This window comes from Phyllobates terribilis, unplaced genomic scaffold, assembly GCF_046119375.1.
Source record: "Phyllobates terribilis strain yellow unplaced genomic scaffold, ASM4611937v1 Scaffold_4__5_contigs__length_816908805, whole genome shotgun sequence".
In the NCBI taxonomy this organism is placed as follows: Eukaryota; Metazoa; Chordata; class Amphibia; order Anura; family Dendrobatidae; genus Phyllobates; species Phyllobates terribilis.
Window position 1 is genome coordinate 299,720,133 of NW_027362764.1, and position 23,217 is coordinate 299,743,349.

The following is a 23,217-nucleotide window of genomic DNA, read 5'->3' on the forward strand; positions in this document are numbered from 1 at the left end:
TCTTGATGAAGGTTGTACGGACTACACTTTTAAGAGACAGCCAGATGCACTTATCCGTCAGGACACCATGAGCAGCGCTGAAGACATGTTTTGAGAGAACGCTAGCTGCCTGGCATGACAAAAGCTCCAAGGCGTGACAGGCGAGCTCAGGCCACTCTTCCATTTTTGAAGACCATAATGCAAAAGGGTCCAAACCCTCCTGATGGCATTGATATTGAGCTCGAGATACTACTGCACCATCCTCTCCAGTCTTTCACTACTTGTCAGACTTGTACTCTGTTCTTCTGGTGCTCGAGCTGGTCTACATGTGTGACATTGCTTTTTACACTTACGCTGCTGCTAATGTTTTTACGTTGATGAATTAATGTTCCTGGGGTTGGAAGTCTAGAACTGTGATGCACACTGTGTGCCTCACTGCTGCCTTGAGGAAAACTTAAGGTTGTGTAAAAGCGCGTTTTGATACTCCAGCGTTCGTGGGTCCCTTTCCAGGGCGGGAAGCATCTGACAAAATTTACTCTTATAATGTGGATCTAACAGAGTGCCAACCCAGTAGTCAGCACTATTTCGAATTCTAACAATACGGGATCATGTTGCAGATAGGCGCTCATGTGTCGCGCTCTTCCATGAGGTGTTGGTGGCTGGGTAACACTGATGCTTGCTTCCTCCGTCCCCTCCCGCCAACCACGGACAACAGAGAGGGGATGATTATCCTCTTCATCTTTTGACTGTTGCTCGTCCGTCACCTCTTCCTTCTCGTCCTCCTCCATTTGTTCCTCGGCTCCTGCACCTTCACTAACAGTTTATCTGGTACTATGAGCCCACCTCGATCACTGTAATCCCATGACACCCGCCTGTTTTACAACAGTATGGAACTTATAGACCTTGTTATCCCTTCCGCATTCTCCTCTGCTTCCTCCTCTTCCTCTGGGACCTCTAACTCCTCTGGCAGACTGTTTAAAGTGTTCTCCAGCATGTAGATGACAGGAATAGTGATGCTGATGACGGCATCGTCAGTGCTGACCATCTTAGTAGCCATTTCGAAACTGTACAGAAGTGTGCAGAAGTCCTTTATCTGTGCCCACTCCGCAAACGTGATTTGCACCACGTCCGTACTGCATTGTCCCAGGCTATATGACATGGGATACTGTATCAGGGCTCGTCACTGCTGCCATAGCCTCTGCAACATGTGCAAAGTGGAATTCCACCATGTCAGCACATTGCGTATCAAACAGTTAACCACTATGGTCAAAGACCTCTTTATCCATGCAAGTCGATGACCCGCGGGGTGCGAATGGCGGAAGTGAGCACACAGCGACTGTGCTTTCTGCAGCAACGCATTCAGGCCAGGATAGTGGCAGAGAAATAGCTGTACCACCAGGTTGAGGACATGAGCCATGCAAGGCACGTGTTTGAGCTTGCCCCGGCGTAGGGCCGCCACCAGGTTTACACCGTTATCGCACACGGCCTTCCCTGGCTCCAGGTTCAGTGGAGACAGCCATTGCTCAAACTCGGCCTCGATTACTGTCCACAACTCTTGAACTGTGTAACTGTGATCTCTAAGGCATATTAATTTTAATACTGCCTGATTGTGGTGAACCCTAGCTGCGCAGTACGAAGGTGGGGGGGATTCTCTCTGCACTGTTGGAACACATGTCTCATTAAGGCACAGATTGAGAGTGCAGGTGGAGGCCCTAGAGGAGGGGGCAGAGGCAGAAACAGTGGAGGAAGTTTTAGATATAGAGGTTTGTCCTGGAAAAACCTAATAGCAACACCGCAGAAGAAATGCTAGCACAGGTTTCCAGTATCCGTTGTTTCAGATGCTGCACATCTCGTATCTTGATGATATGGTTTGGTATATGGGGTACAAAGATAGTGGGGCCATTCTTCCTCAATGAAAACACCAATGCCACTGGATATGTGAAATTGCTACATGATGATGTGTTGCCCTCTTTATGCACTGAAGATGGCACGTTCCCTGAGTTTTTCCAACAAGATGGTTCATCACCACATTACGGGTGTCAGGTCCGAGCATTCCTACATGAACAGTTTCCTGGAAAGTGGATTGGTCGTCGTGGGCCAGCTGAATGGCCACCAAGGTCTCCCGATCTGTCTCCCTTAGACTTTTATCTTTGGGGTCATCTGAAGGCAATTGTATATGCTGTCAAGATACGAGATGTGCAGCATCTGAAACAACGGATACTGGAAGCCTGTGCTAGCATTTCTTCTGCGGTGTTGCTATCAGTGTGTCAAGAGTGGGAGAAGAGGGTTGCATTGACAATCTAACACAATGGGCAGCACTTTGAACACATTTTATAAGTGGTCATAAACTTGTAAAAAACTCATGAAAGAATAAAGGTACGTTAAAACCAAGCACACCATTGATTTTCTTATGAAATTCTCAATAAGTTTGATGTGTCACATGACCTTCTTCCCATTGAAAAAAATAAAGTTGGATCCAAAATGGTCGCCTTCAAAATGGCCACCATGGTCACCACCCATCTGGAAACGTTTTCCCCCTCCCATATACTAATGTGCCACAAACAGGAAGTTGATATCACCAACCATTCCCATTTAATTTAGGTGTATCCATATAAATGGCCAATCCTGTATATGAGTTACACTTTTTGTATAGAAGAACTGAAATAAATGAACGTTTTGATGATATTCTAATTGTGTGAGAAGCACCTTTATTACCACATAAAGTGACAGAGGTCAGATTTGAAAAATGTGGCCTGGTCGGAAGATGAAAACGGGCTTCGGCAGAAAGAAATTCATGCAGAATAAACGATAGTTCAAATGTATACAAACTTTTTAATATTTGACAATTGTTGTGATCTATTAAGTTGGTACTTAGACACTAATAACTAATATGTTATTAATATGTTATTATGACTTAAGTATGTTACTGCCTTTAATTAATTAGCGATAGGGAGTTTCTCTCTCACAGTCCAGGTCCAGGTATGAATCATTCAAAATCCCTACTACTTTTTGCTTCCTGGTCCCATCCTTGATACCCTTGAAGTGAAAAGACATGCTTGCTTAGACAATCACCGCATGGCGAGTTGAACAACCTCAGTCATTAATTGACTAATTGGTATTTTCAACCATTCCTGTTATGTCAAAGCTGTGATTAGGAAGCATTGACCAGCCAGGACTGGGAACCACTGGGAGACTTGTGAGGATCAGTATCACTTCTGTCATTATTTTTAACTGGTCTGAGCCCTTTTAACAATACATTCTAGTGGTTGGAGAACCCTTTTACAGTAAGTGTAAATGTGTGATTTTGACAAAATGTATGTTTAGTAACATCTAAAAATAATGGCATTTGCATGTTATTGACCTATTACATGTTTGTTCTTGCAGCTCATAGGATTTGTCTTCACCATGGCCTATTCTTCATTAGGACACCTCATATTCTCATCGGAAAGCTACTTTTTTTGCAGCGTTCTAAATTCAATCCAAACTATTTTTATACATTTACTAGGGGTTCGTGGTATTAAGCATATCCAATTTTTGCAAAATCACATGAAATCAATCCACATTTCAACAACATGTTTTTATGGAGCACTCTTCATCGCATTTACTATTCTATGGACTGGAATGGTAAGCATCATATCTATACTCCAGAACTATATGAAAGTGGTTAGGTTTTTATTTCTTGTCTCTGTATGTTGAGATCTTGATTATGAGGTATGGTATTGTGAGGAATAATTGTTAAAAAGAGTGGTCAAACTATTACATATATACTGGTTTATCTGTGCAGAAATATTATACAACTAAATAAAAAATGAAAATTTTCTTATCGCAATTTTTCATTTTTATCTGTTAAAGTAAGAATAAGAAGCAAACAACTAAAAATGTTCAAAAATACATTTCTAACATTTAAAAAAAATATCAGTGACCAATATAGCCACCCTTCTTTTCAATAACAGTCATCATCAGCCTTCCATCCATTGAATCTGCCTGTTTCATAAACTGTTGACAATCAACTTTTTGTGCAGCACCAACCACAGCCTCCCAGACATTGTTTAGAGAGGTGAATGTTTTCCTTTACTGTAAATCTCCGGTTTAAGAAGTGCCCACAAGTTCTTAATAGGGCTTCGGATTTAATCTTTAGGCATTTACTGGCTAGCCAAGCAGTGGAGACTTTGATGATTGCGATGGAGCATTGTCCTGCATAAAAATCATGGTTTTCTTGAAAGAAGTAGACTTTTCCTGTATCACTGCTTGAAGGAAGTGTCTTCTAAAAACTGGTAGTAGGTTTGGGAGTTGATTTTGAATCCATCTTCACCCCAAAAAGGTCCAACTAACTCTTTTTTAATAATACCAGCCCATACCAGTACCCCATCTCCACCTGGCTGGCATCTGAGTCTAAATTGAAGTCTGAGCTTGTTACTGATCCAGGCACAGGCCCATCCATTTGGTCTGTCAAGAGACGCTCTCATCTCATCAATCCATAAAAACTTTGAAAAATCAGATATTTCTTGAGTGGTATCTTGCACAGTGGTGGTCGGGTTTCAGCCGTCCTTACCTTGGCCATGTCTCTGAGCACTGAACACCTTGTACTTCTGGACACTCCAGGAAGGTTGCAATTCTGGAATTTGACAGCGCTGGAGGATAATGGGTTCCTGGTCACTTCACATTTAATCTTTTTTAATTTTTTTCAATATGTTTTTGTGACCCTGTTAATTATTTGCAACAAAACATTTGATGGTTATCTGATGGAGTATCTGTAGCCCTGTATACAGGCCCACTGACTGATTACAAGATTGTAGAAACCTGTGATGCTAATTAGTGGACACAACTTGATTTAACATGTCCCTTTTGTCACATTATTTTCAGGGGGACCATCATTTCTGTCCAGGCCTATTTCATGAGTTTATTTTTTTTTAAAATTCTTTGGAAGCAGGGTTGAAAAGCAATGTCTGACTTTCATATGTTCATTTTCATAGGTTTTTAATTTATTATTACTTTTGCCAGATTCAAGTTATTTCTGTGACCATTGTGGGTTTTTCATGTGTCAGATTAATACAGCCAATCCTATTAATAAAACTATTTCCAGTCTGATAGGTGTCAACATTAGAAATGTTGTTTTCTGCTTTCATTTCTCACAGGTTAAATACTGAGATGGTTTTGATTAATGTGTTATTTCTTAATAGCTCAAAGGAATCCTCACTTCTGTTGCCAAATACTCAAAGAAGTCACAACGAAGCAAGCATCTTGTGACATTTACAGAACTGGTATCTCATGCAAGACGACTGGTGCTTTCAATAGTCGGTCGACAAAGACAAAAGAATACAGATAGCATTTGTGTCACTGGCAGTGTAAGTAACTGAATGTAGCTTCCACACAAAAAGGTGTATTTTTACCCCTTAAAGCTGATCTGTCACTAGAATAACCATGTCCAGATAGGGTCATCACAGTGTCAAGTTCATTAACCCCTTCCCTCAAAGGGACATTGTATTAAGGCTGTGAAGGGATCCTTAGGTGTAGAGGGGGCTAAGGAGCAGAACTCCATTTCTAATGCGGCATATACAAGCTATTTTTACATAGTCAGAATCAGTCTCTAACAGCCGCAGCTAGAGTCAATCTCCCGGCCGTGGCTGTTAATGCTATTGTCATTCTGTCAGAGGCACTAAATGGAACCAGCACTGGTGTTTGCTTGCACTGGCTCCATTCGCCCCTGCGACATGATCATGAGGGACCAGTGGGTTACTATGACAGACCAAGATCTGCTGAAGACCCCCATTGCTGTCATTTTGGTCCTTCTGTGAGGATTGGCAACAACGTGCCTTCAGCAGGACCCTGGCTGCCATGACAACCGATTGACACCCTGCTAGAGCATCATGGGGGTGGTGGCGCCTGGGAAGACACATTTAGGCAGGGATCATGCAACTGAATTGTCACAGTCAGTGTTTGACTGTGGAATTTAAGAGATTAAGATCAGCGGATGGAGTAAACTCTGACTGCTGCTGATATAGGCAGATACTGGCTGTGTAACAAAGCCTGCTCCATACACACTACCTAACTACATTTATGCAGAGTCTCTGTTGGTCAGCTCCATATTTGATGCTAAGCACTGGAGGCTGTGTACCTAGGTCATCAGAGACAAGTTTTTTTTTCACTAGTTTCTCTGTGCTTTACCCTGGACTGGCTCCTACATGGGACGAAGGCACAGAGGTGTATCTATGTCTTCTGGCACCCGGGGCAAGAATTCAGTTTGGTGCCCCACCCACCCCCAAGCACAGATGCAATTTGCACACTTAGTCACGTGCCGATGAGCTGCTCTCCCTAATTCTCTCAATATTCAGTGGAAAACCGAGAAGCAGGAAGAGAAGTTCGTTGTCACATGACTATCAGTATGAAAATCGCATGTGAATGATGGAAACAGCAAGCAGAGCTAAATCCTGTCAGTGAGTATATTACACGCTGTTAGGATTGGCTACAAGGCTTCATTTTACAACTAAAGGGCTTATCCAAGTTTGAGATGAAAGCCTGTAGTCACTCTAGGTGACTGCAGGCTTCTGAATTCTCAAAGTGCATGCATTGCACACTTTTAGGATTCTCCCTTGCAGAAGTATGAGATTTGCATACTTCTGGCCACATTCTGACTAGACATGTCCGGCCTCGCTCAATTAATGTTCATTGAGTGAGTCCACGCATGTCTAGTAGGCACGTGAGCTCATGTATGCAAATTGCACGAGAGAATCTTGACAGCTTGCAGTGCACACTGTGAGAATTCAGTAGTCTGCAGTCACATAGAATGACTGCAGACTCATCACAAACGTGGACAACCCCTTTAATGCTCCTAACAAATAAAAACATGAAAATTAGTCAGTATCATAAAAACATTTACATCCAGGTACCTGATAGATGATGATGTCTCTGGAGTCGTTCTTTCTTTTCTTCTTCTTCTCCAGACACTATGATATTTTCTCATCCACAGCTCGTCTCTGCAGACTTCCATCTTCTCCGGTCTTCTGCAGCACAATGCCCTTAAAGATAGAAGTGTCATTATAATGCTCCTGAATAAAAATATCTGCCCTACACTAAGCCCCTGAATAAATAATTGCCCCTCATTATATTCTCTGCACAAAATATGACCCACACACAGTCCCTCTTATGGTACATGCTCTACACACTACGCTCTCCACTCCATACTGGGCCCCCTCTTCCCACTGTCCCCTCACACTGGGTCCCCCCTATACTGCCCAGTTTCTATACTATGCCCCTTCATCACACTCCCCCTCCTTGGCTTACTATCCCTTCCTGGCTGTGCTCTTACACTGTCCCCCCATACTACCCCACACCCACTACTCAGTCTCTATTTTGTGCCCACTCATACTTTTCTCCCCATACTGCCTTCTTGCACTATTACCCTCAATAGTCTCCTAACACATTTCCTTCTCCCTCCTAATACATTTACCCTCTCACTTTCCATACTGCCTCCTCACACATCCCCCCAAATCCCCATACTGTGTCCTCACCCATCCTATCACCCTCTCTCCCCATACTGTGTCTGCACCTACTGTGTCTCTTTGCTCCCCAAACTTGTGTTCTCAAATTTCCCCCCCTTACACTAAATCTCCCCCACACAGTAATTCCCCCCACAATAAATCTCCCCGAGCCCCATTACACTAAATCTCCCCCAGCCCCGTTACACTAAATGCCCCCAACACCATTACACTAAATCTCCTCCACGCAGTAAATCCACCCCACACACAGTAAATTCCCCCCAGCCCCGTTACACTAAATCTCCCCCAGCCTCACACAGTAAATACCCCCTCACACAGAGTTTATACACCGCCACAGTATATACCCCCCACACAAACAGTATATACCCTCCACAGAGTATATAGCCCCCACAGTAAATACCCCACCTATACACGGAGAGTATATATGCCCCACAGTATATACAACCTCTGCGTCGCTCTGACCCAGAGTGGAGTGGTCAGAGCTGGGAGCCGGCACGCTGCAGCTTCTGTGAGCTGGTTGTCAGCTTGACACCCAGCTCAGAAAAGTGCCGAATCCAAGTCCAGGGGGGCAGCAGAATTCAGTCGCCGGGGAAGACATTTTGGACCGCAGCACTAGGTGGTCCGACGGCGCCCCCTTTGCCTGCTGCGCCCGGGGCACATGCCACGGCTGCCCTTCCCCTAGATACGCCTCTGGGAAGGCATATAGGTGACAAAGAGAGGGCTAGGGAAACAGTGGATATAACTGCTCTAATTGATGGAGAAGCAACAGGTGTGTAGCACTACACCATCCATAGTGAGAAACCTTGACAGTCACAGCAGAGGAAGCACTGCTAAGTAATAGCTTCTATAGAGGGAGGTCTGGAGAAGGGGGTTGACATTTGGTGGAATACTATATTATGTTTGAGGATGGCATGAGGGAGGGGGCATGATGTTGCTGGCATGTAGTATGTTTGCGCCATGTGATGAGAACAGCAGCTGGCCACTACCTTCATTAATTCAATCATGAAGCAGGAAGGGTGGTGGAAACAAATAGTCTTTTTGTAGCTTGGAGTCTGCAATGCTTCAAACAGCTTGAAGAAAAACTGATCCTTCCTACATAATGAAAGATAATTAATTCTAACAGTGGCTTCAGAACTCTAGAATTCACCAGCCTGAGGGTCCATGTATGATGTAGGCATGTATATATGTGTGTGTACAGTATACGTATCTGTGTGTATCAGTGTATATATTTATATATGTATAAAAACATGTGTCTGTATGTGCATGTATGCGTAAAACCATGTGTCTGAATGTACATGTATGCATATATCCATGTGTCTGAAAATGTATATACGTGTAAAGCCATGCTTGAGTGTGAATGTATGTGTACAACCATATGTCTGAGTGTGTATGTACTGCATTGTACAGTATGTATAGTCATGAGAAAAACGAAGTACTTCCTATTTGAAATGTATTGTTTCACATTTCAGAACATGCCATAATTAAAAGGTTTTACAACCCTCAGATGAACAACACATGACAAATTACACTATATCATTTATTTAACAAAAACTAGGCCAACATGCAGAAACAGTGTACATCCTGCAGCTACATTCTGGGCAAGTAAAGGTCTGAAATATCGAAGACCGTTTTCATGCTAATTCTTCAGCCTTTCCAACATTTGTTGCCCTGAGAAACAAGTTTCAGTTATCTAATGCTGACTTTTATAAGAATCTCTGGATTTGCCATGTAGCCTCAGTGCAGTTTGGCTCCATCCAAGTTAACATTTGTCTTGCCAAATTTGAAAACTTGTTGAAGATTGAAGATCGCAAAAGCCCTTGACTTGAATTTATGAAGTGTTGCACTCGTCTACTGGTAAGACTTTAGAGGGAATTCTAAATAAATGGATAGAGGACCTACCAGATAGCAAGGATGATGATTGTGGGGAGGTTATAGACTCATTCCTACCTACTGTGGTCAGTTAGAGAGATATTTTAATCCAATATTGCTTTCAACCATAGAATATATTATACTCTAGTTAGACTAAAAAAAATTGAGTTTTCAATCTTTGAGGAGTGCAATAGGTGTGGCATTGTCTCATATGGACATTGTCTAGTCTTGTTCTAAACTTGTTCCATTTAGATTGGAGGTTGTGCTTTTCATACACACTTTGACTTTACTGGATTTTCACCCATCAGATAAGCCTGCTGGCCATTATAGATGAAGTGGTACAAAGTTCTTAAAAACAATCTAAATTGTGACCCCATCACTTTTACACTGAATTAACCTTATAAATAAATATAGGCCTTTTTACAAAATCTTATGTACAGTTAGATCCAGAAATATTTGGACAGTGGCCAAATCTTCGTAGTTTGGGCTCTGCATGCAACTATTTTGTATTTAAAATAAAACAACTGAGAAGCAATTGAAATATAAACTTTCAGGTTTAATTAAAGGGGTTGAACAAAAATATCCTGTGAAACATTTAAAAATTGCAACCATTTTTCTACAAAAGCCTCTCATGTCAGGGGCTCAAAAGTAAATGGAGAAATTAACTTTACCATAAATAAAATGTTTATTTTTAATACTTTGTAGAGAATCATTTGTTTGACAATGACTGCCTGAAGTCTGGAATGTATTAACGTTACCACTGGGTTTCCTACTCCAAATGCTGGGTGTCCTCCTTTTTGATGCTTTGCCAGGTCTTTACTGCAGCTGACTTCAGTTGTTGCTTGTTTGTAGGTCTGCCTTAAGTTTTGTTTTAACCCCTTTAAAGCCCATGACGTACTATTGCGTACCTGCGCCCTGGGCTTTAAGAGCCAGGTACGGAATAGTACGTCATGGCGATCGCGCCCGTACACAGGCTGTCACAGTTGACACCCGGTACTATGTGCAGGGAGCGGTTCCGCACCGCTCCCGGCACATTAACCCCCGCAATGCTGTGATCAAAGTCAATCGCAGCATTGCGGTGGCAAGGGGAGGTGATCGCAATGCTCACCTCCTCTTCCGGCCTCCAGCGCTGTCTGCCGCGGCTTCCCGGATGTTGCCATGACGACCCGATGTCGTCATGACAACATCCGGGTCACCAGACAGCAGTAAGATAGTTTGGTCATGCGCAGTGCATGACCAAACGATCTTCTCCCTGTGCAGCGCTGACAGCCTGCATAGCACAGGGATGGTGCTCCATTCCTGTGCTATGCAGGCGGTCAGAATAAAAAAAAGTGAAATTTCCTTAGTGGGACAAAGTATAAAAGTAAAAAAAACTATCAGAAAGTGAAAAAAAATAAATAAATAAAATTGTAAAAATATAAAAAAATAATCCATCAAAAATAAAAACATAATGTACCCATCAATAAATATTATTATGAAAAAAAACAAAACAAAACAATAAAAGTACACATATTTGGTATCGCCGCATCCGGAACGACCTGACCTATAAAACTGTCCCACTAGTTAGCCCCTTCAGTGAACATGGTAAAAAAAATAAATAAAAAACGAAGCAAAAAACAATGCTTTATCACCATACCACCAAACAAAAAATGGAATAACACGATCAAAAAGACGAATATAAATAAAAATGGTACCGCTGAAAACGTCATGTTGTCCAGCAAAAAACAAACCGCCAAACTGCTCCATCAGCCATAAAATAAAAAAGTTACAGCTCTCAGAATAAAGCGATGCAAAAAAATATTTTTTTCTATAAAATAGCTTTTATTGTGTAAAAGGGCCAAAACACAGAAAAATTATATAAATGTGGTACCGCTGTAAACGTACTGATCCGAAGAATAAAGCTACCTTATAAATTTTACCACACGCGGAACAGCATAAAAAATAAAAAAAAAAACAATTCCTGAATTGTTGTTTTTTGTTTATTCTGCCTCCCAAAAATCGGAATAGAAAGCGATCAAAAAATGTCACGTGCCTGAAAATGGCACCAATAAAAACGTCAACCTGCAAAAAACAAGTCATCACATGACTCTGTCGGCCAAAATATGGAAAAATTATAGCTTACAAAAAATGCGTCTTTTAGTGTCTGACTGCTGTCAATCATAAAAACCCGATGTGATTCTGGTATCGCTGTAATCGCACCGACCCGAAGAATAAAGACGTCTAATCACTTATACCGCACGAGGAATGGCGTAAAAAATAAACTCTCGGGTTAGGGTTGTGCTAGGGTTGGGGTTAGGGTTAGGTTAGGGTTGCAATTTTTTTCAGAAGAAAAAAAAAAGATGACGATATGGCGACTAGTGTTGAGCGCAAGTGCTCGCTACTTGAGTTTGCATCGGGTACTTGGGTATGCACTGAGTATCGTGGGTGCTCGAGTCTCCGCCCCATATGCTTCGCGGCCAAAAAATCCTCACGGGGATTGCCTGCCATGCACGAGCGATCCCCGCATGTTTTTTTTTGGGTGTCTAATAACCGTGAAACATGTGGGTGGGGACTCGAGCTTGTCACTCGAGCACCCGCGATACATGGTGCATACCTGAGTACCCGATGCAAACTCAAGTAGCGAGCACTTGCGCTCAAGGCTAATGACAACTTATTCAATATGATGACCTAATGTTATCAAATTCTGTGTCATACCTCTGAGTTCAAAATGTTCACTATACCCCTTGATAAAATCTTTTAGGGGTGTAGTTTCCAAAATGGGGTCACTTGTGGGGGATTTCCAATATTTAGGCACATCAGGGGCTCTCCAAACGCGACATGGCATCCGCTCTCGATTCCAGACAATTTTGCGTTCAAAAAGTCACACAGTGCTCCTTCACTCCTGAACCCTGCCGTGCGCCGAAACACTGTATTTTCCCCACATATGTGGTATTGGCGTACACAGGAGACATTGCACAAACGTTTTTGGGGTCCATTTTCTCCTTTTACCCTTGTGAAAATAAAAAAATTGGGGCTAAAACATAATTTTTGTGGAAAAAGTTAGATTTTTTTATTTTCACGGCTCCATGTTATAAACTTCTGTAAAGGAGTTGGGGGTTGATGGTGCTCACAACACATCTAGATAAGTTCCCTGAGGGGTCTAGTTTCAAAAATGGTATCACTTGTGGGGGTTTTCTACTGTTTAGGCACATCAGGTGCTCTCCAAACGCAACATGGCGTCCGCTAATTATTCAAGCAAGTTTCACAATCAAAAAGTCAAATGGCGCTCCTTCCCTTCTGAACCCCGCCGTGCGCCCAAACAGTGGTTTTCCCCCACGTATGAGGTATCTTCTTACTCAGGAGAAATTGCACAACAAACTGCATGGTGCAATTTCTCCTGTTACCGTTATGAAAATGCAAAATTGGGGGCTGAAAAACATTTTTGTGGGAAAAATGTGAAAATTTTATTTATTTGGCTCAATGTTATAAATAGTGTTGAGCCACCCCCGTAGTGTTCGAGTTCGGTTCGGTTCGTCGAACACCCGTGTGTTCGCCGAACTGTTCGTCGAACTGTTCGTCGAACACCTTCGAACAACGTTAAAACCAATGGCAGGCAAACAAAAACACATAGAAACACATAGAAAACACCTTCAAAGGTGTCCAAAAGCTGACAAACTGCTCAGAAGACATAACTAACACATGGAAAAGTGACAAGTACATATAGTCATGCGAAAATAAAAGAGGTGGAGGAGTAAAAGGAGGGGGAGACACAGATATAGGCATGTCATGCCCTTCTAATATCCAAAAAGTGAGAAGCCGACACGGCCAGTCCGCTCTTGCCCGTGCCACCTCCGTGTCGCCGGGTTTGTGTCAGAGCCGCGGTGAACCCTGATGGCCAGCCCCCCTCTCCCAATACTGGTGCCTGTCCACTGGTGGGTCGAGCGAGCCCCCCTGTGGTGGAGGCAGCTCTAAGCTTTTTAATTTAAATTGTCTCTCTAATTTGAATGAATACACTTTAAATCCATTTACAAGGATCTATTGGAGGGCAAGTCTCATGCCAGCAGCCGCGTAATTCCAGCTCCAGTAGCGTCCACTAAAGCTGCTGCAGTTAAAAAGCTTTTATAAGGATCGAGCTCGGCTGTCCACCGCAAGGCATCCTACTGCCAGTCCCAGCCCCTATGCCTTGGGGTGCCTCCTGATGCTCTTCACTGAGTATCCCATGGTCCCGAAGCATTTCCTTTGAAAAAATTAAGTGTCTAAACTACAGGTGGTGTAGCTTGCTTAACAGCCGGGATAATCCGCTGACTAGCAGACACTGCTACTAGGCACAAAGTATTTCCTGGGCTAGATGCAGTTAAAAATTTGTAATTAGATACTCTCGTTGGATGCTGAGAAAGCATTCCATAGAGTCTCCTGGCACGCCATATATGATTCTCTTAAAAAGCTTGGGGTAGGGGTCTAGGGGACCCTTTTATAGCCAAAATCACGGCCCTGTATCACAATACGTCACCTAGGCTGAAGATGAATGGAACTGTAGCACCCTGAGGGCTCGGTTGCTACAGAGGTATTGCACCTCACCCAGAGGTGTGATATCTCACTCTCAGGTAAGGATGGAGTGTGGATCAGGACGCGACACCTGCATGCATTACACCACATTGCCGTGGGGCAGGGCGACCAATATGCCTCTGAGATGGGCACGACAGTCCCTGTCCCTGGCTGGAGTGGGGGGAGGGAACACTGAGGAAGGGGAACCCTGTAGTGCAGGAGCAGGGAGGAAGCAGTTCCTGGGTGCATTGAGAAGGGAGTATAAAAGGTGGGCACCATCTTAGTTCAGTGCAGAGAAGTCTGAGCAGAAGTGGCAGGGAGCAGGGGCTCTGCATGAGCTCTGCTCCGGAGGCGGGCCTAGTAACAGAGGCCCAGGCCTGGAAGAGGGAGAAGGAAGGAAGAGGAGCGGAGAAGGCTCCAGGAACGAGGAATGAAGGGATCCCAGGGGTGCGGACGGGCGAGTCGCCACCGCACGCCCGAATCCACCTGCGTGGAGGGGTCAGGCCAAAGGGGGAGACCGGTCCCCGAAACTAGTGGAGGCAGGAAACGACCCTCAGCTAGAAACCGGAGGCTGTGACATTTTATGTGGCGCAGCCCCTCGCTACACCCGCTAGGAAGGCACCACATAGGGTCAGGGAAACTGGCGCCAAGTTTACCAAGAGGAGGCCCGAGGCAGCCGGACAGAAGGGTTGGTAAGAAAGGCCAGACAAAGGACACACAAAGGGGGTCCTGTGAAGCGCTCCAAAGTTATCTGGGAGTTGTCTGAGCCCCTCACCTGGTGAGCACAGTACGACGTGGGCAGCCGTTACCTGCAGACGTGGTCTGGATAATAAGAACTGTGAGTAAAGGCCCTGGACTGCATCACTGACTCCGTGTCGTTACTGCTGCTGCACTGCACCATCACCCCCATCCTCCGCATACACTGCCCTGAGGCTATACTCCTCCCGTGGGGAGTTATGCTACGCTCTGCTGCACCCACAACACCAGGCTCAGTGGTCTGCCCTGCAGCGGCGGTTCACTCTGACCGCAATCCACGGGTGGCGTAGTCGGACATTTAAACATCAAAACCACATAAATAGTTCCGCCACTGGTTTGACCACCCTGAGCCACGGAACTGGGTCGCCGCCACGAAGACTACAACCACCAGCATCCACCAAAAAGGGTCCGGTTCCGGGTGTCCCAAGGCCCAGGGGGTGCATCAGAACATTTTCATCACCTTTCACAATCACCAATGGGACAAGGCAGGGATGTCCTCTGTCCCCTCTCTTATACATCCTAGTGACGGAGCACCTGCTCTCATCAATTCGCCATAACCCCAATATTAGGTGGATTGAGGTGGGAGGCACCGAGTACAAGTGCTCTCTATTTGCTGATGATGTCCTAGTATATATCACTCAATCACATATATCCATCCATGCTGTTATGGCTGAAATAGATCACTTTGTTACATGGTCAAATTTTAAAATCAATGCAGCGAAGTCTGAGGCCCTCGATGTCTCCCTCCCCAAATCCATATAGGATTCCATCCAGTCCAACTTTCCCTTTGCCTGGCCCTCACAGGGTATCAAATACTTAGGAATTCCTATTCATAGAGACCTCTCCCATCTATGTTATCTTAATTTTGGGCCCTTTATTGAACAACTCCATACAGACCACGGTTGGCAAGTTAGAACTGTAAGATTCACTACGTGAACCACTGGTGTTTTGTGGAAAAGCACATGTACACTGCGTTCCAAATTATTATGCAAAAAGTGTTTAGGAGTGATAAGGGAAGAATTTGTTTGTTTGTCAGTTAAAGTCATTGATGGTGATGTGTGTCAGGGCTCTTTATATCACTGTAAGCAATTGCAGACACCTGTGCTAATAAGTTTGGCAGGTGTGTCCAATGAAAGGCAAGACTACTTAAGAAGGCTGTCTCACATTATTAAGCAGCCTACATTTTCTGCCAAAATGGGAAAGAAAAAGGATGTGTCGGCTGCTGAGAAGCAACAAATTGTGGAGTGTTTAGGTCAAGGCATGACTACAATCAACATTGTGCGATGATCAGGATGAAGTGTCTTGGCAATCAAGAAGTATGTAGCTGATTCACAGTACACACGTGTGCGTGCTGATAAGGGCAAATTGAGGACTCTTTCCTACAGGCAATTACGTCAGGTTGAAAGAGCAGCGGCAAAAAAGCCTTGTCATAGCAGCAGACAAGTTTTTGAAGCTGCTTGTGCCTCCAACGTCCCCCGAACAACAAGATGCAGGGTCCTTCAGAGGTTTGCAGCTGTGCATACGCCATCCTGTCGACCTCCTCTATCCACTTCACACAAGCAGAAACGGCTCCAGTGGGCCAAATATTACATGAAGACTGATTTCAAAACTGTTTTGTTCACGGATGAGTGCCGTGCAGCGCTCGATGGTCCAGATGGATGGAGTGGAGGATGGCTGGTTGATGGACACCCCACGCAAACACGGCTACAGCGCCAACAAGGAGGAGGTGGAGTAATGTTTTGGGCTGGAATCATGGGGAGAGAGATTGTCGGCCCCTTTAGGATCCCTGAAGGCGCTAAAGATGAACTCCATAATGTATGTGGATTTTCTCAAACAGCACTTCCTGCCATGGTTCAAGAAGAAGAACCGTGTATTTCACAGCAAGATCATTTTTCTGCATGATAATGCGCCATCTCATGCTGCACATAAAACATCTGCATCTCTGGCTGATATGGGCATAAAAGGGGACAAACTTATGGTGTGACCCCCATGCTCCCCTGACCTCTACCCCATTCAGAACCTTTGGAGCATCATTAAAAGGAGTGTCTATGATGGCGGGAGGCAGTTCACATCTAAGCAACAGCTCTGGGAGGGTATTCTGTCCTCATGCAAAACAATTGAAGCAGAAACCATCCAAAACCTGACAAATTCAATGGACGAGAGAGTTCAGAAGCTCCTTTCGAACAAGGGGTCCTATGTGAAAATGTAACATCGCCTAGAATAAAGTTTTGAGTTGAAAACTGTTTGATTTCAGTTTCTAACAACCTGCTAATGCTTATAATTTCAAAAATGACCATTTTTTTGGTCTTTATTAAAATGAAAAGGTTGATCGAAAAGTTTGGGGGATCTAAGAGTGTGGCAACCCAGTAGTCATGATTACTTCGAATTCTGACAATATGAGGGTCATGCTGCAGGTAGTGCAGCAAGAAGGCACTTATGTGTCTTGCGCATCTCGGAGCCCCAAAATTATTTTCCGGGCTAGATGCAGCTAAAAATTATTATTAATTTTAAATCTGGTGAAGCTTTAGTATAGATGGCCTAATAGGATCAGTGCTGCACACTGCTACAAAGCCCAAATTATTTTCCAGCCAAGATACAGATAAACATGATTAGTAATTTGAAAGCTTAAAACGGTTGGTAGGGTGATTTTAACCAATCATCAAGCTTTTACTCTCCCCAGGATGACACGTGAGTCTGTCTACATTATCAGTGGAGAGCCGCGTGCGCTTATCTGTCAGCACACCACCAGCAGCGCTGAACACACGTTCAGACAGAACGCTGGCTGCGGGGCATGACAAGATCTCCAAGGCGTAAGTGGCTAGCTCCGGCCATTTATCCAGATTGGAAGCCCAAAAAGAGCAAGGGTCCAGTGACACAGTCGTGGCTTCAATGTTTACTTGGAGATACTCCTGTACCATCGTCTCTAGGCGTTGACTATGTGTCAGACTTCTTGTCTCCTGTGGCCTTGCAAAGGATGGGCTAAAAAAGTGGTGAAATGATTCCGCAAAATTGATGTTACCAGCAGATACTGTGGTTCTGTTACGGTTTGAGTGCTGAACACTTGACGGTCCCACGGTTGGCAAGTTGGAACTGTGAGATTCACTACGTGCACCACTGGTATTTTGTGGAAAAGCACATGTAAGATTCTGCAACAGTCTCTGCTGATACTCCTGCATGCGTGCATCCCTTTCTATGGCAGGAATAATTTCTGCAAATTTACTTTTGTACCGGGGATCTAACAGTGTGGCAACCCAGTAGTCAGGATTATTTCTAATTCTCACAATTCGAGGGTCATGTTGCAGGTAGTGCAGCAAGAAGGCACTCATGTGTGTTGCGCATCCAGGAGCACCAAGTCCCTGTTGTGTTGGTGGCGAGGTAACAATCATGCTTCCTTCCTCTGTCCTCTCCCCCCAACCTCGCACAACAGAAATGTGATCAAGGTCTCCCTCATCTGATGAGTCTTCCATCAGTTCGTCCTCCACTTCTTCCTGGGCTCCTGCACCTTCCTCACTAGTTTGGCTGCTACCATGCGCCCTGGTAAAACCATCTCCCCCACCCTCACATGCCTGCCGCCTTGGTGCTGCCGACCATCTGGACCTTGCAGATGTTAGCCCTACCGCATACAACTCCTCGTCCTCTACTTCCTCCACCTCCTCTTGTGCCACCACCTGACTCCGAATTCTGTTTAACATGTGCTCCAGCATGTAAATCACCGGAATAGTCATGCTGATAATGGTATCGTCAGCACTAAACATCTTCGTCGCCATTTCAAAACTGTGCAGAAGGGTGCATAGGTCCCTGATCTGAGACCACTCCTCCAGCGTGATTTGCTCCACCTCTGAATCTCGTTGGCCCAGGCTATACGTCAGAACGTATTGCACCAGGGCTTGTCGGTGCTGCCACAGTCGCTGCAACATGTGCAGAGTTGAATTCCACCGGGTAGGCACATCGCATTTTAGCCGGTGAAGTGGCAGGCCCAACGACTTCTGTAGAGATGTAAGTCACTGAGCTGCGGGATGCGAACGGCGGAAGTGAGCACACAGCGACCGTGCCATCTGCAGAAGGCCATCTAGTCTGGGATAGTGGGCTAAAAATTGCTGGACAACCAGGTTCAACACGTGAGCCATACAAGGCACGTGTGTGACATTGCCCCGGCGAAGGGCCGCACCCAGGTTTGCAGCATTGTCGCACACGGCCTTCCCTGGTTTCAGGTCCAGTGGAGACAACCATTCATGAAATTGGTTCTCCAGAGCTGACCACAACTCCTCAGCTGTGTGACTCACAATTCCCAGACATTTCAATGTAAAAACCGCCTGATGACGTTGAGCCCTACTGCCAGCATAGTAAGGAGGTGTGCAGGATCCCTTCTGCGCAGTTAGAAAGCTTGTGGCATGACCAGACAGGCTTTGGGTGCAGGTGGAAGACCGAGAGGAGGTTGAGGAGGCAGAAGCAGTGGAGGAACTTTGACATAAAGAGGATTGACGCACAACTCGTGGGGACGGCAAGACTTGGACAGCAGCCCCTTGTCCTGCTGTCACCATAGTTACCCAGTGCCCAGTCAGCGACATGTAACGCCCCTGTCCTTGCCTACTCGTCCAAGTGTCTGTGGTGAAATGCACCCTGTCACACACAGAGTTTCTCAAAGAAGCGGTGATGTTGTGTGCGACATGTGGTGGAGCGCAGGCACACCTTTCTTTGAGAAGTAGTGCCGACTGGGCATCTGGTACTGGGGCACTGCGACGGACATAAGGTCTCGAAAATCCTCTGTGTCCACCAGGCGGAAAGGCAGCATTTCTGTAGCCAAGAGCTTGCAGATGGTGAAATTCAACCTCTTAGCTTTCTCATGGCTAGGAGGAAATGGTCTTTTACTTGTCCACATCTGAGGGACCGAGGGCTGGCTATTGTGCTTAGACGGGGTTGATAAGGGTGTCCTCGGCAAACTGCCGGTCTGTGAGGAAGATGCAGGCGGACATGTTAGGTTGCCTTGATCCAAAGGTGGTGCTATCGATGTCGGACAGCGCTCAACACCAGCTGGTGTTACCACCTCCAAAGAAAATGATGACCTGCCAATCACGCTGGCTGTTGCGGGTAAAGAGGTGGCAGGTCTGCGCCCCAAAACAGGTGTGACTGCTGTCCCCCCAGTCACAGAGGATGAAGAGGCCGCGGATGCACAAGATATGGCAGACGGTGGTTGGCCCGGCCGGCTAGGCCGCATTGTAGCACACTGAGCTTCCCACTGCAACTTATGCTTCATGTCCATGTGCCGGTTCATGCATGAAGTACTCAAACTATGTATTTTTTGGCCTCTACTTAGCTTTTGCTGACAAATGTTACAGATAACACGAGTTGGGTCATCTTTATCGATCTTAAAAAATGCCCAGGCTATGCAAGGCTTAGCACCCATGCGACCTGAAGAGCCACCACGACTTGTGGTGAGAGGCAGAGTTGTGTTTGAGGATGCAGTTGTTGACGTGCTTCCAGTACTACGTCTCTGTCCAGGAAGGCGCAACCTGACCTCGTCGTCACTAGCATCTTCCTCCACCTCCTCTGCTGACCTCATCTCTTGGCTGACTGTGGGTTGACAGTAAGTGGGATCTCCAACCTCATCATCATCACCCTGTGCGTTATCACACCCGTCGTCCTCAGAGCCAACCTGTTCCTGCCCTGACAAAAAACTAAAGTTGTCGCTCCAATCAGGTATTTGAGTCTTATCATCGTCTTCCTCATTGTCTCCACCAACAGGAGTTACAGTTTGGGAATGAGGGTCTACATTATGGTCAGAACCTTCTGCGTCTGGTCCTGGATCCGACTCATAAAGATTCTGGGCATCAGTGCAGATCATTTCCTCGTCTGGATTCACAGAATCGCTGGAGTCGACCTCTGATTCCCAGGCTATAGTATGAGTAAACAGCTCTGCAGACTCAACCATCTGTTCTACTTCATACTCAGACGGGCAGCTGGAGATTTGGGAGCTGTGAGGAAGCAAGTGCGATTGGGGTGACACCTTTGAGGACTGGAGTATTTGTGATGTTGAAGTTGATGTGGAGGAGAGCCCACTTAAAGGAGCACTTGATATCCGTTGAAGCACCTGCTGTTTTTGTGCCTCATCTGGAATTTGTAGCGATTGGCGTGGCCGTAAGAAAGGGATCTTATCACATTGTCCGCTAAAAGAAGTAGACAATTTAGTTTGGCTGGAAGATGGTCTTTCTTCTGCAGATGTTACTGTTGCTTTAACACCTACCCCACGGACACAACCTTTTTTCCCCTTCCCAACACGCCTATTCCCCTTTCCACCAGCAGCAGGCCTTTTTCCACTCATTTTGGTGGTTAACTAATTCACAACTCTGGAGTTGTTTGCACAAAAAAACAATGGATGGGAACCGAGCAGAGCTGAGTGGCCAAACTGTGGTATTAGGCCAAAACTATTGGCTGGGTTAGATGCAGAAAAAAATTATATTCAATTTGCAACCTGATGGAGGTCTGTATAGATGGATTAATAGAACAAGTCCCACACACAGCTAGAAGCCCAATATTTTTTCAGAGGTAGATGCAGAAAAAAATATATTCAGTTTGCAACCTGATGGAGGTCAGTATAGATGGACTAATACAACAAGTCCCACACACAGCTAGAAGCCCAATATTTTTTCAGAGGTAGATGCAGAAAAAAATATATTCAGTTTGCAACCTGATGGAGGTCTGTATAGATGGATTAATAGAACAAGTCCCACACACAGCTAGAAGCCCAATATTTTTTCAGAGGTAGATGCAGAAAAAAATATATTCAGTTTGCAACCTCATGGAGGTCTGTATAGATGGATTAATAGAACAAGTCCCACACACAGCTAGGAGCCCAATATTTTTTCAGAGGTAGATGCAGAAAAAAATATATTCAGTTTGCAACCTGATGGAGGTCTGTATAGATAGATTAATGGAACAAGTCCCACACACAGCTAGAAGCCCAATATTTTTTCAGAGGTAGATGCAGAAAAAAATATATTCAGTTTGCAACCTGATGGAGGTCTGTATAGATGGATTAATAGAACATGTCCCACACACAGCTAGAAGCCCAATATTTTTTCAGAGGTAGATGCAGAAAAAAATATATTCAGTTTGCAACCTGATGGAGGTCTGTATAGATGGATTAATAGAACAAGTCCCACACTCAGCTAGAAGCCCAATATTTTTTCAGAGCTAGATGCAGAAAAAAATATATTCAGTTTGCAACCTGATGGAGGTCTGTATAGATGGATTAATAGAACAAGTCCCACACACAGCTAGAAGCCCAATATTTTTTCAGAGGTAGATGCAGAAAAAAATATATTCAGTTTGCAACCTGATGGAGGTCTGTATAGATGGATTAATAGAAGAAGTCCCACACACAGCTAGAAGCCCAATATTTTTTCAGAGCTAGATGCAGAAAAAAATTATATTCAATTTGCAACCTGATGGAGGTCAGTATAGATGGACTAATAGAATGATGCTATGCCCAAAAGATTTTACTTCATTAGGTGCAGTAAAAAAATTGGTATTCTATACACAGGTGGTATATCTTGCAACACAGATAGGCTACTCCACTGACTAACACACTCTGCAATAGGCCAAAAAGTATTAGCTTTGCTAGATTCAGCCAAATGCTGTGAAAAAAACTTGCACAGCACTGGCACAGACCTGCCTGGCAAAAACTGATAGGAACTGATATAACCTAGTCCTGAAAAGGACTCCAATTACAATTAGTCTTTACTCCCACAATCTATCTATTTAAGAGCACAGACCTGCCTGATAAAAGTCGTAGGAAATGCTGTAACCTAGTCCTTAAAAGGACTGCAATCACAACTATTCCCTACTCCCAAGCTATCTGTAGATTTGTGCGAAAATTGGCTTGAAATTAACAAGGTATAGCGCACACAGCAACAGCGGTGCCGTCTAACACGCAGCTGCAGCAGTGAGAAAATGGTGGCGACGGGGAAAATGGCTTGGTCTTATAGGGCAAGGACATGTGACATACACTGCCAATGACACATGCCCTTGCTTGTGTGAAAAAAAGCACTTCGCTCCGTGTGTGCACTGCTGATAGGCTGACAGATTGCACCTCCCCACTGCAAATGCGGGAAAGAGAAAAAAAAATAGAGATCTTCATTGTTCCTGCAGAGATCCATCCCCTGCCCCTCCCCCCACCCCGCTGTACACTCAAACTGCGTATTAACATTAATTTTCATCATTACAGAGAAAAAATCCAGTTATGATTTTGGTGCACGAACAGTTATCGAACATAACCTCGAACAGCCGAATTTTTCTCAAATTGTTCGTGTTCGCCGAACGGCTCGAACACCGCCCAAAACAGCTCGAATTTGAGATTTGCGAACAGTTCGAGTAGAACAACGCTCATCTCTAGTTATAAATAGTGTTGAGCCACCCCCGTAGTGTTCGAGTTCGGTTCGGTTCGTCGAACACCCGTGTGTTCGCCGAACTGTTCGTCGAACTGTTCGTCGAACACCTTCGAACACCGTTAAAACCAATGGCAGACAAACAAAAACACATAGAAACACATAGAAAACACCTTCAAAGGTGTCCAAAAGCTGACAAACTGCTCAGA

The 23,217-nt window shown here is 44.8% G+C and overlaps 1 protein-coding gene across 1 annotated transcript in view; it reads left to right on the top strand.

Annotated features, from left to right (window-relative positions):
• PKD1L1 (polycystin 1 like 1, transient receptor potential channel interacting) overlaps window positions 1-23,217 on the top strand; it is an 808,959-nt gene that overhangs the window by 710,428 nt on the left and 75,314 nt on the right. Inside the window, exons 61-62 of the mRNA XM_073676922.1 lie at window positions 3,364-3,603; window positions 5,160-5,324. Of these exons, the coding sequence (XP_073533023.1) occupies window positions 3,364-3,603; window positions 5,160-5,324 (405 nt within the window). The remainder of the gene's footprint in view (window positions 1-3,363; window positions 3,604-5,159; window positions 5,325-23,217) is intronic.